The sequence below is a fragment of the Paramormyrops kingsleyae genome, chromosome 14 (genome assembly GCF_048594095.1).
Source record: "Paramormyrops kingsleyae isolate MSU_618 chromosome 14, PKINGS_0.4, whole genome shotgun sequence".
NCBI lineage: Eukaryota > Metazoa > Chordata > Actinopteri > Osteoglossiformes > Mormyridae > Paramormyrops > Paramormyrops kingsleyae.
The window spans coordinates 8,080,982-8,095,002 of record NC_132810.1 but is presented as its reverse complement, the minus strand read 5'-3'; the positions used below and the strand labels follow the sequence as shown (position 1 = coordinate 8,095,002).

Sequence of the window (14,021 nt, the reverse complement as noted above, 5' to 3'; positions counted from 1 at the left end):
GCACAGAAAGCCTGGCCCTAGAACGTCAGCTTATTTTTGGTTACGCCCCTTCATTTTTAAATGGATTTAGTTGTGTCCCAGTTTCATCCCGTAATAAATATGATGAGATTAAGAGAATCTGTCAAGTATTTCATTGTGACTATGGATGACAAGGATTCAAACCATTAGTCATATTGCCAAACACACACAGATCCAACGATAAATGTATTATAAACCACCTCATAGAACTCTTAATGCAATCCTGGTGGCCACGACTTACTTTTAGAATCTTTGCTTTAGGCTGCTTCTTCCTAGGATGCCACAGTACCCTTTGTCCTTCAGGAATGGACTGAGCCTGGCATACAGCAGTTACAATTGGGCAGGTGTGGGATCGTTTACTCAGTATGGGGGATGAAGCACTTAGAAGTGGACTGATCTGTTCAAACTAGTCATAGTGGCACTGACCCCAGTTGTTCACCTCCAAAATATGCAGATATGATTGATCTCCGCTACAGAGATATAAATAAATCCTTCTTTTTAAAAAGTTAATCTGCCATGTTAGCTTTTTATGCTTTTAATCACTGCAGTGGAAACATTTCCCATAGAATTTACACACAAAAAGAAAAGCACATGACACTCACTGGGTTCCCTGCTGACTCTTGCCCTAGCACAAGACAGCCTTTCTTACACTTGACTATCACTGCATCTCCTCTGGGTCATAAGTGGGGTGTATTCCTGAATGACAAGACATGGGAATGCCAGCATCGGATGAACTTCGCCTACACAAAATTTAATTGGTGGTCTCTGGCTGAGTCGCTGCATCTGGTTTTTAAATCATCCCAGGGTTGCGCTAAATAATTAATTACAATAATGTTAGAAGTATCTGGTGAGAAACACCTGATAAAATACTGTGGTTGTGGCGAAGAGGGCGTAAGGTGAAGCTTGTGAGTCCTGCCAATGATAGACAAATTTAAATCCACTCTTTTTAATCCACTGCCCTTGGTCCTTATGGGCAGTGCTAGTATTGATGTAACTGCTTGGGGCAAATAGGATATTGGAGGAAAGAAGGGGAAAAGGAGTAAAGGAGTCCAAATGAGCCATTGACAGCATCCTTCAATAAGCCCTGAGGCTTTGAGGAAAACAGAAGTCCTGGCCTGTAAGCTTGAGGTATCCTCATCAGAAAGAAATTCAAAATAGATACAACTTTAATTTATTTTAGGACAGACCCTGAAAAAAATGTTGGCTTCTGCTTACTTATGTAACTTCACAGTATGGGTATTTTATTGGTGGCATCTCCTTGCTATTCAAACATAAACACATTTTTTTGTGCTACTGTCCCTGCTACAGCTTCCACATGGTAGACTGTGTCATAGATGTGCTTGGAGATGCCCAATCACAAATTCATGCTTTGCACCATGCTGTGAGGGCATGAATGAATGCACCTGGATACTCCCCACCTCCCACCCCACTACTCATCATGTGCTGGCATGCGGCATTAATAAAGTTCTAATTCCATAAACCATTCAGCTTTTGGAGTCATGTGAAACCTATTGCTCCAGAGGCAGTCACTTGACAGCAGGAAATGCACAGCATGTCACAATGCTCAGTGCACTGGCTGCCAGCACCAGCCAGGAATAAGGACAAGGGGAGCTTCTGTGTTAGTGATTACTCCAATGGTGGGTGATGCATTGGTCAATAAATTTCATTGCCACTGCTCTCAAGTAGTTTCCTGCAGTGAGAAAGCTTTCTGGTCCCTGGCTGTCATTTAATGTGACTTGCTTCTCTGGAGCATCTGACTGTACCAGCTTACACCCTGAAAGCTTATATGAACTAGGGCTGCCACTAACGACTGTTTTTCAGTGGATTAATGTATCGACTATTTTACCGATTGGTCGATTAATCTAAACGATTACTTTTCGTCCAGAATAATCAAACAAACATTATGTCATTGCATCGCATTAGATAATGGACACCGGCCTTTCGGCACTAGACAGTTACAGTTCTTTTGCCTACTCTGGCGGTCCACCATCCAGAATAGCGCTTGCGTGTTTTCTCTTCAGGCGCACGTGCATAATTACGGTAGTGTAGTCGTGGTATGCTGTCGAACTTTGTACAGTGTACAAACCACCTTTTTGTTTTGTGATAATTTATAATCTAACGTTACATATTGATATTTATCAGAAATAATAAAGGTAATCTCATTTTTAAAAAACGATGCGTCGATTTAAAATATTGATGTCGCAGCGTCGACGTCATCGGCTACATCGACTAATCGCGGCAGCCCTGATATGAACCAAACATTTATAGGAGGTTGATTAAACACATGGTGATGCAGAACATTGAGGGGCTGGCATTGTGCCCCCTCTGCCCTGCTAGTTGGTAGGTTTCCTCAGGATTGATTGACTTTAGGTTCCATCTGTGATATTTTTTGGGTTTGTTGGATTAGTTTTGCTCTCCTTTGAATAAAAAAAATACAAATTTGAATACACTGAAGTGGAACAAGATACTTTTTCCCTCTCATGATGTGTTAATCATGTGACTGTGATTACTGCTGTTTGGATTAAATAGGGTGTCACTCATCATATGGTCACCTCTCAGAGTTGAGAATGAGAGTTTGGTGCAGTTTTCTCTGTGTGGTGCCAGCATATTGACGGTGTATGTTGCACAAATGGAGTGGTTTTGCTGTGCTGCACTCCCAGTTTTCACCCAGGCCACGTTGATATTCTCCATTCATCCATAGCTTGCTGCTGAGAGCAGCAGACCTGGTAATGAATAACAAATGTCAGCGACTGGATAAAAGCAGCAAAACTGCAGGATGTAAAATCATGCCCTGCTTCTTGCTGAGCTTTGTTACTTAATCACCAGCTGTACAAATGCAGAATTATGCATTTCCTTTTTTAAATGGCTTTTAGTGCTGCAACATTAGCCAAAAAGCAGGGCTTGGATTGCTTATAACAATATGTAATGTGTGACACAAGGGATGTGGCTTGTTTTGTGGTGTGAAAACAGCAGTTTCGTTTGGCAAGCAGCTGTCAGGTCTGGTGGTTTGATGTTCGTACTAACACTGGTGCTGCTACAGCTGTCTAGTCCTTCGGACTACAGAATTACAGACCCTGTTTCAGGCCACCTCCAATGAGTCAGGTTTATTTAGGTGAATTGTCACAGCCCTTGGAGTCATTCAGGAAAAATGTCTGAAAGACATAGTGCGAAAGTCTGGGAGCCATCATGCTGACAAGCTACGAGATTCACCCTTAACCTTCATTTTCCCCTGATTTGTGCTGATTTCTTGATAGTTTGCATTTATTTTCGTGAAGTTAAGATGCTATATTAAAAGAGTCTCATGTAAAATTGACCTAAATAAAATGTGTATTTTAAAAGGGTGCAAATTGAAATTGTTTTAGTTTTATTAAATGTTTCTTTGATAGCTGATTAGTAGCAGTTTTTTGTTTTTTTCTCCTTTATTTTGATTATTGCAGGCAATTCACATAATCTTCCACATTCGTAGAAATCTGTCATATCAGGAAATACCTGTTGGATATCACAATGATATTTATCTCTTGGCATATTTTCTAAAAGGGGATATGTGTGTATGTATGCACTGGGTGTATGTGTATGAGGAGATCAGTTCAATAACGCACAGCTTGATCACTGTTTGGGATAGTTCCTCTCCAGCTTAACCCTTTTCCGTGAATAACAAATCTACATTACGCAGGGCAGTTAATTTCCTTGGTGCCTGCTCTGCGTTGTTCACCTTATACACAGTTAGTTTCAGATCCACTGATGTGGGTGGATGTAGGACTGTCTGAAACTGTTACGGTGTGCCTTTCTTACCTGTTACTTGCATGTAGACCTGCGTCATTTTCTGACCTTATCTTTCTCTTGTGCTGTATGTTTGGTGAGCAGCTGTTAAGAGGAATCTTTCCATATATTTATATTTGTTTTTTCTATTGTATCTCAGACAATAGGTGAGTAAGTGTTCTTTGTGTGTTATGCTCACACATACAAGCATGATAAATACATTGTAAAATATGGGCTTTTAATTTTATTTCCTGGATGGGGAACACATATGATTTTGGGACTGGTCATTTACAGGCACATCTCATTAGTGTGAAAAAGTATTTTCACACTACAGTTACAGATTGAAAATAGAGATTATCATTTTTTTTTTGTAGTGGTGTTGTGTATAGGGGCTAGAGATTGTAGAAGTTGGATGCATTGGATGTGTAGGGGTTAACCTGGGTGTGGTGACGGGGCCATTCACCACTATGCCATTGTCATTCTAACAGCATCTACTTAATTAACATTGTTTAGGACTTTCAGTTTTCCTCATATACTTATGGAATGTATAGGCAACCAGTGGAAGACTTCTGCATTGGCTAGATTTGCATTTGGCCATTTTTATTGCTCATCCATTTCTTACACAATTTTCATATGCAGTCTCATGTGGAATTTCAAGATTGCAAAAATGACAATGTTTTGCTGTGTGGGTGTACATAACTGCTGGTAAAGCTGGTGCAGACACTTCAGTTCTTTTTCTTTTGGTCCTGCAGGTGGCACTGTTGTTCATTTAATGTACTTGAATATCATAGCACATTTATTATTATTGTTGTTATTATTATTATCCAAGCAATGCTCAAATTCATTCATAAGACCATTATTTTACTTGGACACATTTAGGTTTAATTGCCATGCTGAAGGGTACAATTTCAAAGGTGTCTTTTAGAATATGGACAGTCTTCAAAATATTAAGCCTATTTTTCCATTTTACTTGCATTTGTCAATCAGCTAATAATTTTTTTGCCTGCCCAGTCCACAATGCAGTAATTTGTATAAATGCTAAAATGATTTTAGCATCACTGAATTATTTTGGTCTGTTGTTTTTTTGTTAAGATGTTTATGTTCGATTAATAAAAAATTCTTTAAAATGGTCCCTTACGTATAGTTTGAACTCTCACAGGGACAGACTGAGACTTCCACTGATGGCCCCTCAGCCTTGAACATTGAATTAAGCAAAAATCACATTATTCCCAGTTGTAGTAATGCAATATCACTTTTATATGTGTTACTTGGAAGCAGCTGAAAAGGCATATGTGTGAGTTTTAAACAGGTCTATGGTACACCGGGGATTAAAGAAGCCATATTTAGCTTTGATCTCTACTGATAAGAAATGTAAAGCTTATAAATCATTTTAATAGACTAAAGCTGTCATAGTTTAGGGCTGGGAAGTCATTAATCCTCTTCTGTGCATTTCAGTACAGTTTATTATTCTTATTGAAAGCTACACTGATGAAGCCCAAGATCATTTCCCGTGTTGACTCACTACTTAGTGAGAATTTTTTTTTATCATTTAATGATGTTCCCAGCAGCTTTGTGTCCAGTATTATTTGAATTTAGGTATCTTTCATTTGCTCCTGTAACCCTGTAATCCTTTGCTGTGTTGTGGGAGCTCAAGTTGAAATTTCAAAAATTTTAAAAATGCAAGAACTCCTTGGCGAGCAAAAGGACATGGGTTACGATGAGGAGGCTAAATAAAGACAGCATTTGAAATAATGAGCAAATCATTTTACTGATGTTGTGATATTCCTCTTCTGTTAAAAAGTAGCAGTTGCTAGATCTTGTATGATGTGACCCTCCTTGACATTAGCCTGACTGTTTCCCGGTGGGGTAGCACGGTGGCACAGTGATTAGCATTGTTGCCTCTCACCTCGGGGCCCACCGTGACTCCGTGTGTGTGGAGTTTGCATGTTCTCCCCATGTCATCATGGGGTTTCCTCCAGTTTCCCAGCACAGTCTCAAACCATGCTGAGGTTAATTAGAGTTACCAAAATGCCTATGTTATGCCCATTTGAGTGAATGGTGTATGAGTGTGCTCAGCAATGGGTTGGCATCACATCCTGGGTTGTTCCCTGCCTTATACCCATAGGCTTTAGACCCCCTACAACCTTGAAGAGGACAAGCGGTTACAAAAAATTGATGGACGAATGTTTCCAGGGGTCTTAGCTTTCTGTCTTTATTTCATTCTTTGAAGTACCTTTTTCCCCATATGTTAGATTGAAAACATAAGTAATATATACTATAATATTTCAGAAGTGCACCCAGAAAACCCAGGTTGAAGTCAGTATTGCTCTGTCTGAGTGAAATTGATCATTATAACTGATTTTTTCTTCTTTATGCCTCAGGCAGAATACCGTCTAATTGACATTAGTATATTTATTACATGAATTTAAGGTAATAAAACGCTATTAATTTTACTGACAATTACAAAATACAGTACAGCTGTTTCAAACGCTTTTCAAATTACAGTATTGTACAAATTAATTACTGAACTGTGTATAATTCAGATACGTTATAATACAGTACAGTACTGTACACAAATATTCAATTCAATTCAGAAGAGAGGGCTGCTGTGTTCGAAGCTGGACAGTGAAGCAAAAGGACGGTTTCAGCTCTGATGGAAGAATGATAATCCATCTCCATTCACCAGAGATCAGCATGTTTAGAGGCTCAGTGCCAGTAGTTTGGAGTGCTCTATGCTAGTTCGTGCCCAGAATCCATATGTGAGAATTAAATGACTGTTTAGTTTCTTATGTTTCCCTATCAAGCAATACAGGAAAATGATTGTTTCTGGAATCTGTTACTTTTGCTGTACCAGTTTTGATAATGATCCTTTTCTGATTTTGATCCCCTTTGAGCATTTCCTGCAAAGCTGAAATGGTCCAGGCTGATAGGTCCTTTTAAATATTGGAGCTGTGTGATTTAGCTGTACTCTTTGCTCATGAAGTTATTTTACAGGCTGTCACAGAGGTTCCTCGGCTCCCATATTTCTTCCAATAGTCCATATGCATCACTCCTCAGGCAGGTCAGACAGATGATTGTAGCTGGCACTAGGCACTGGAATTTTATCAGGTGTTCAAACCTGCTCCCCTTCTAGGAACTATTTAAGCCTTTTACTCTAACTGCTGCCATTATATTGCTGACTAGTGTCTTGCTTTAATTTAAAAAGCCCCCTTCTAGTAATTGAGTGTGTTTTGTGAATAACTATTTCTTGCCTGATAAGATTATTTTGGATTTTTTAAAATCAGTTAAATACTGTCATGTTATATCCCTTAGAATTTTCTGCTCCATTGACACAGGCAGTTTGAATTGTTTTTGTTGCCTTTCAGTAGTACCAGTAGTTCTCAAATGAAAAGTTTGTTGATGTGTTTCAGCCATGTGCTTTTGCAGTCTCAGTATTTACTGCTATACCAATGTTCAGTGTGTCATGATTGATTGTCTGGCTACATTGGAAGAGCCGTTCATGGTAAAGGGGCAGGCATATATTCTCAATGTTTATCCACTTATTGGCAGTGTACAAATTGGCAGTGGCAAGTTCTTTTTGAAAATCTGTGGCAGGAATTCCTCTGAAAGTCTAATAAAAAATGCAACCTAGGATCAAAATGGGAAGGCAGAAATACACTGTGTATTATATAGAGACAGTAGCTATTGTGAAGCTACTAAAACATTATCTTCACCTGCGTCTTGTCAGTGTATTTAATAAAACATGTATTATTCAAAAAATAATCTTGTTTTCTTCCTTGACAGCACCTTGGTACTTGGGCAGCTGAAAATCAAATTACTTCTTTGCTTTTCTTCAGAGGACACCACACTGAGACAGGATGACATCTGGCTGCTTGACGGAGATGAGTCTATCTCTCAGGACAATGAAATTCTCCCCCGCATGCCCAGACCGAACCACCTCGACATTCTTAGGATTACGCCCCCAGAAGATGACATCACTGGTGACACACCCTACTACCCCAACCGGGAGTTCACTGTAAGTGATAATCAATCTACCCATTATACATGTCAAGATGAGTTTCGGCATGGACTGCTGGATCTGGTGGGTGTTTAGGGAGCGTGCTTTTGGTTCTGTTGGGTAATTAACTATTTTTTTTCATATAGCATACTAACTTGGCTCATTCTGTACCCTGAAAGTGACACTGATATAATACAGGACTGCATGATTATGGACCAAAAACACCCAGTCTGAAGGTCCTTTTTCTTTATTCATCAAGACCAGAGCATGGGGAATGCATCTGCTTTGTTACTGCAGCTGGGCCACATAAATCCGACAGGCCCACAGATGGTGCTTATTCACTAACTAGACTGAGTTTGGCAAAGACCAGCAAGGACGTTTCCTAGTCTTAAGGGGTGCTATAGGAAGGCGTTTTCAAAGCTTTAAATCCCAGCAGTTGCATGCAAAAGCAAATGAGGGGGGACCTAAAATAAGCAAACATGACAAATATCTTGAGTTCTGTCTTTACCCACCATCTGTTCACAAGTGTTTTATCAGTTCCTAACATAGCACTTCATGTCTAGCTCAATTTCATTTGCTTTCGTTATTTTTTTCTGATCCACAGTCAATGTGAACACGCCGTTGCCACTTTTCTAAACAGCGTTTCTGCAATATAAGGAGTGAGTGAAGAAACATGAGTGCTGTCTTGTTCTCAGGTGTTGCTGGCAAAATATTTATACCTCTCACACCTTCAGTAACATCATGCACCTTCTGGGATTTTGTGTAGTGTTATAATATTAGACTGGTGATCCATGCATGGAAAGCAAAGCAGGGCATGTTTCAAAAGTTTTTTCAGGGAGGGTACCAGATTAGACCTCACAAGAGCTGCCTGTCTAAAAATTGGCAGGTTACCGGATACAGTTCCAGAGAATGACAACTGTAAACACACACATACAGTCTCATGGATATTGTTTGGGTGTGGAGCACAGTCAAATGTCCTTCTGGTCAAACTGCATTTAATCCTCTTCCCTCCCTGGGATGACATGACCTATTGTCACAGAAATTGCCTTGGATTTTATGAGACTTATAGCAGAAATATTGTTGTGTGAGTCTAACCAGGTGCTGTTGTTACTGCGTTCAGTGTCTGGGGCTGCCAGCTTGCTTGGCACACTGTGACACTTGGATCTTCAATAAATAGTCATGATGGAATCATTAAAATAATTGGACTGCTGCTTTAGATTGTATGAGTGTGGTTGGTCTGCATTATGTTAATATTATTGATCTGGGCCACGTTAAAGTTGTTAGTCTGGGTAAGGAAACTGTAATTTAGTTTAAACTGTAGTTTGGGCTACATATGTATGCTTTGTGGCTTATAAAGTGCCACAGGCCCTGAGCTGTGCCCTGAGTTCAGAAGATGGCTCCCAGTTTAAACAGCTTTTTTCTCTCTGGCTCTACCCTGTCGTCCCCAGGAGCCTCTTGCATTTGTTCCTCTGATGATCACAACTGTGACCCATTAAACACAGTGTTGGTTATGCAATAGGGGCACATGAACTCAAGGCCCTCTGCCTGTGGATTACTTTTAATCCCTTCGTATCACAGAGCAATTCTGCAGCCTGGTTTGTTGTGCCATCGACTGTCCATTCATCCATGTGTCATCTTTTATCGTTAATTAAAAATGATGACATTGATTGTGCAGAATATGTAATGTATAATAGATAGCATTGGCAATAACTGCAGCGGTTTATTTCAGCTGGTGAGGAAAAAAAAATGCTAGTAAATTCAATAATATGACGAGATATTGATTCAAAAGATGTGAGTTTAATGTAACATTTCAAATAAGCAAAGTTAATGTCTGCTTACAAGTGTCTGCTTACAAGTGTGGACACGGCATCTGAAGCATGAGCTGCCTGGGTTAAAGTTGTTTGAACAATCCCGAAGGCTAAATACCTTCAGGTTCCTGTGCATATCCTTAAGCATATTTTATGCCTTTAAATTTAAATGTTTTTGTCCAAAGCTGTTTTGAGGCATGTGAGCCTGACATTTACTGTTACTGTAACTGCCTCTCCCAGATGGGAAGGTTGCCTTTTATATATATTTTTTTTAGTCTATATGTTGCCACTTGTGCCCAGTTTCATTGTCTGTCTTGTCACTAATCAGTGGTCTGCATCTGTTCAGTCTCCGTAATTTTCTCACAACAGTGGTTCACAATATCCAAGGGCCTGTCTACGTCACACGGCGCTACGGTACATTAGCAGCACCCATGGCAAGGGAGAGTCCCGTGGCTGGCCTTGCTTATGCTTCCTGTCCCTCATCAAGATCTACATACAACAAGATTTCATCATCCTGTTTTCCTGAGACGCCCAAGCAGTACACACCCTTAACCTTGTTCTCCTGCTTAACACTTTAATTTCCCATCATGTCCAACATGCTGCTGTAATCCACATTAATTCCTCCAATACCATCCCTGTCCTTGATATCCAACTATTCTTACTCTTTAAACTTTTAACTTTCAGGTCTGCACAGCTACTCCTTTGCAAAAAAAAAATCACACTTCTGCGATGTCTTGCCCATTACAATGGAAATATATTTGTTTTTAAATCTACTTTAGGGTGTAATGGAAAGTATATTTAAAGTGTACATTTGTTATATTGTTGATGATGATATATATATTTTTAAATTAGCATACTTTGGTAAACTTGGAGCACAATTGAGTGAACTGTTTTGAATGAATGTTTTTATAAGAGTTTATTCAGGAATACTTTGTGGCTTGCTATAGGAATATTTGCTTTGCTTAGAACTGATAATCCAATGTCTAATAATGTAGCCATAGATCCACCGTGATCACTCTTTATTTAGGGTATAATATACATATCCATATAATTTCAGTAATAATCTTTTTACATGTATTTTGTAAGTGTTGAATTTAAAAATGGTGTTGTTAGATGTTTTTGTTTCTTACTCAGGAACTTCACAAAACAAGATTTCTTTGAATATTATTTAGCTATGTGTGCAGCATCTAATGCCAATAAACTAAAAGTATGCCCAAAAATTGCAACTTTTGTATCCATTAGGAGATATTCACTTCTATTTTCTACAGTCACCTTTTTAACACCTCGGCTTTAAAATGAAAAAAACTTAGTAATTTGGGTTTTGGTGGTATGACATTCGCAGAGTAATTATGGGATGCCTAGCCAACTAATTGTTGCAGATTATGCCTGTGGTGTAACAGCACCACTCGGAACCGTCCCTGGCAGTGTGTCTGACCTGAGGATTAGTGGCCTGTGCTCCTGCTGTCTGTGTTTACTGAGTACTAGGAAGCAGCGAGGGAGTGCCCTACCTGTACCAAAGGTCTAGAGGAGGCGGAGAGGATGGAGGGGTGGGGCAAGTAACCAGACACCTAAGCAGCTGCTGGAGATCAGTCTCAGGCAGGGAGGTTGGGGGTGGGCAGGGCAAGAGGCGGGACGGACCGGTGAGCCACATTCCTCTGCAAAACTTGAAGGCTTTTTCACACGAGAGAGAACGCAGCAGCAAGGGGAAAAGCGGGTTGCCCTTGACTTGATTCTGCGTGGCAGGACTGAGGGAGAGCTGGAACGTTCCTGGCTTCTCTGTCTGACTCAGACTGACAACTGGAAAACATTGTTGCTTTGGAACATTTTTTTTTCTCTGCATGCCGCAAGCTTTTCCTTAAGAAGCCCTTCTTCCTGTTTTCCCTTGGAGAATATTTTGTAGTACTTCACTCTCTGCTCCCATTTGTGAAACTTGAAGGGTTTTACTGTGCTACATTTTTTAATACTTGTACAAAAAAGTTTTTGAAGGATTTTTTTTTATAAGAAAAGGCTTTTAGAAGACATTGTTTTTATTAACAGCAGCACAAAACACCTTGCGAAAAGGATTACAGGAAGCTATGGTTTGTTGCAGAAGCTCTTCTGGGCCAAGCAGGCTTTTGAGGATCCAAATTGACAAAAGGACTTTTGTTTGCTGAAAACGAAATTGGATCGGAGCAGGTTGGAGACCTGAAGGTGTAGTGATGAGCCCTTTGTCAAGTGTCCTGAATATGGACTCTGAGCAGGATACATTTTTCTTTCTGGGCTCTAAATTTGAAAGAGGAATGCACAAAGGAGACATATAAAAGTATTATTAATGAACAGTAATTTATAAAAATCTGATTACTTGGTAAGATGATTCAGTTTGATGAATTGGGACCTTAAACAGATAGATTGCGATGAATAACATAAACGGCAACCCGGATACTGGTGATAAGTATCCCCCGAACTCATTCTTCAATAAAATCTCGACTATGTTCACTCGGATTGGGGCAGAGAGATCAGAAGTTAAAGAGCCAGACAGGGAGGAGGCGGTGCTGACTTCGTTCCGGACATTTGCCGATAGCCATGACCCCAACTCTGCAGGAATTCTTGGGGCAGAAGGTCTGTTAGGTGTGACTACAACATACCACAATGGTAACGAAAGTGCTTCTGTGATAGAGGAGAACAAGGACTCGCATCAAATTAGAAGAGGGTCAACCGATACAGATCTGGTCCAGGTAACCATGGTGGAAACCTACAGTGATACAGAGACCGAAGAGGAAGAAGCAGAGGAATCTGACCTTTGGTTTAGAAGCCATGTACTCTCCAAGGAGCCACATGATGTTGAGCAGTTAGACGGGCGGGTACCCATCTTCAGACTGCACAGTGTTCCGGAGACACCCATCACAGACATCAATCCAGCTGCAAACCAACAAGTTTCTATGGCATCATTCCCCAGCACACTTGAAAAGGCTGACAAGGGGGACGCAACTTTACATGGTGTTTCTAGCTCCTTTCATTCCCTTGCTAGAAACAGCCTTTCAGACACACCAATGCCCTTATTCAAGGTCTCTCTGGATAGTTCTGATGGGTTACATTCAATGGACAGTCCCCCAAGTATGCAGCAGGATGACCATCCTGAGCCTGGACCACCCATCCCAGCTGAGACAGCTGATATTGGGGAACTTCCAGAACAGCCCAGACTCTTTCCCATTGGAGATGTTGCACCAGTCTCCCCCAGTACCATGAGGCAGCCTGATGTTGACCCTGGGGAGAATCCTTTAGTTATGGACTCAATTGAGGCACCTGACCAGGACGATACCCCTTCTGAAAGCCAGGCCTCCACCATACCCTCTCTACTCAGGAGTCAAAGTGGTGTGTCTGATAGCAAGAGGAAACCAGAGGTTTCACCCCATGAATCCCTCTCTGGGGGCATGCAGCTTCCTTCCAGTACCCCTGGGGAGAAGCCCTTCCAGCTCCCTGCCCTCTTCAGTGGGTTACGGGTACTGAAGAAGGGAGCAGTGGGGGAGGAGAGGGAGACCGTGGCCGAAATCAGACAAAGAGACACCGACTTGGCACTACTCCAGCTAAAGAAGCCGGTCAACAAAGGCCGGTTGTTCACTGAGCCACTGCCGAGCAAGAAGCCCAGACCTGTGCTTGAACTCAAGAGCAACTTTTTGGAGCAGCTGACCCAGCGCCTGACCCTGAACAGCGGCAAAACTGAGGCAAAGGAGCCTGCGACTGAGCCATTGGCTGACCAAGTGCCCCACCTGAGAGAAGAGGGGACAGAGGGGAATTTGCACCCAACCACCTCAGTGGAGGATGCTGACAAAGTCCTGGAAACACCGTTTGATACCTTTAAAGCATTTTTTACCCCAAAACCACCTAAAAAGGATTCTGGAGAGGCTGTGGACCTGGAAGCTGTGAAGAGGAAAATCAAAAATGAGAAGGAGGTTCTGAAAGCAATATTTGAGAGATCTTTGTCCAAACCAGATAATAAAGACTTAACAGATGGAAAAGTATGTCATTGCAAGCAACTTTCTGCAACTTACTCTCATCTTTTCAGCTTAATTCATCTGTGTGCGATTTTTCTGACAATTCTGTGCAATTTGATTGCTAAGATAGCTGACAAACTAATGCAAATATATCATCAATATTTGTAAAGATGTAGGATTAAAAGTAGTGTTTCATATTAGTAATATAACTCATCTGATTTTCCATTTAAATTTAAACAACAACCCGAGGACTGTCTGAATGTTATACTCCAACCATATGAAGTGCCATGTTAAGATGCTTTAGTGGACCTTAATTACATTTTCTCGCTGATTTACTTCAGAGTGGTAAATAGCTTAAGAATAATTGCAATTAAAAGTTATGCGCATGTTTGTGTCCAGTTCTCTTGTTTAGCAACGCCAATGTTTTTTATACAAGAACTACACTCTTAACTTTGCATCTCTCCAATG

The 14,021-nt window shown here is 40.7% G+C and overlaps 1 protein-coding gene across 7 annotated transcripts in view; it reads left to right on the top strand.

Annotated features, from left to right (window-relative positions):
• LOC111838861 (formin) overlaps positions 1 to 14,021 on the top strand; it is an 85,182-nt gene that overhangs the window by 9,460 nt on the left and 61,701 nt on the right. For 6 of the 7 annotated variants that reach the window (XR_002836977.2, XR_002836975.2, XR_002836976.2 and 3 more), the window contains exon 3: positions 7,614 to 7,792. Coding sequence is in view for 4 of the 7 variants with exons in the window: in XM_023802248.2 (XP_023658016.1) it covers positions 7,614 to 7,792 (179 nt within the window). In the remaining 3 variants the exon portion in view is untranslated. Of the gene's footprint in view, positions 1 to 7,613; positions 7,793 to 11,199; positions 13,578 to 14,021 lie in introns of those variants that run through there. The other variant, XM_023802249.2, reaches the window with a different exon arrangement.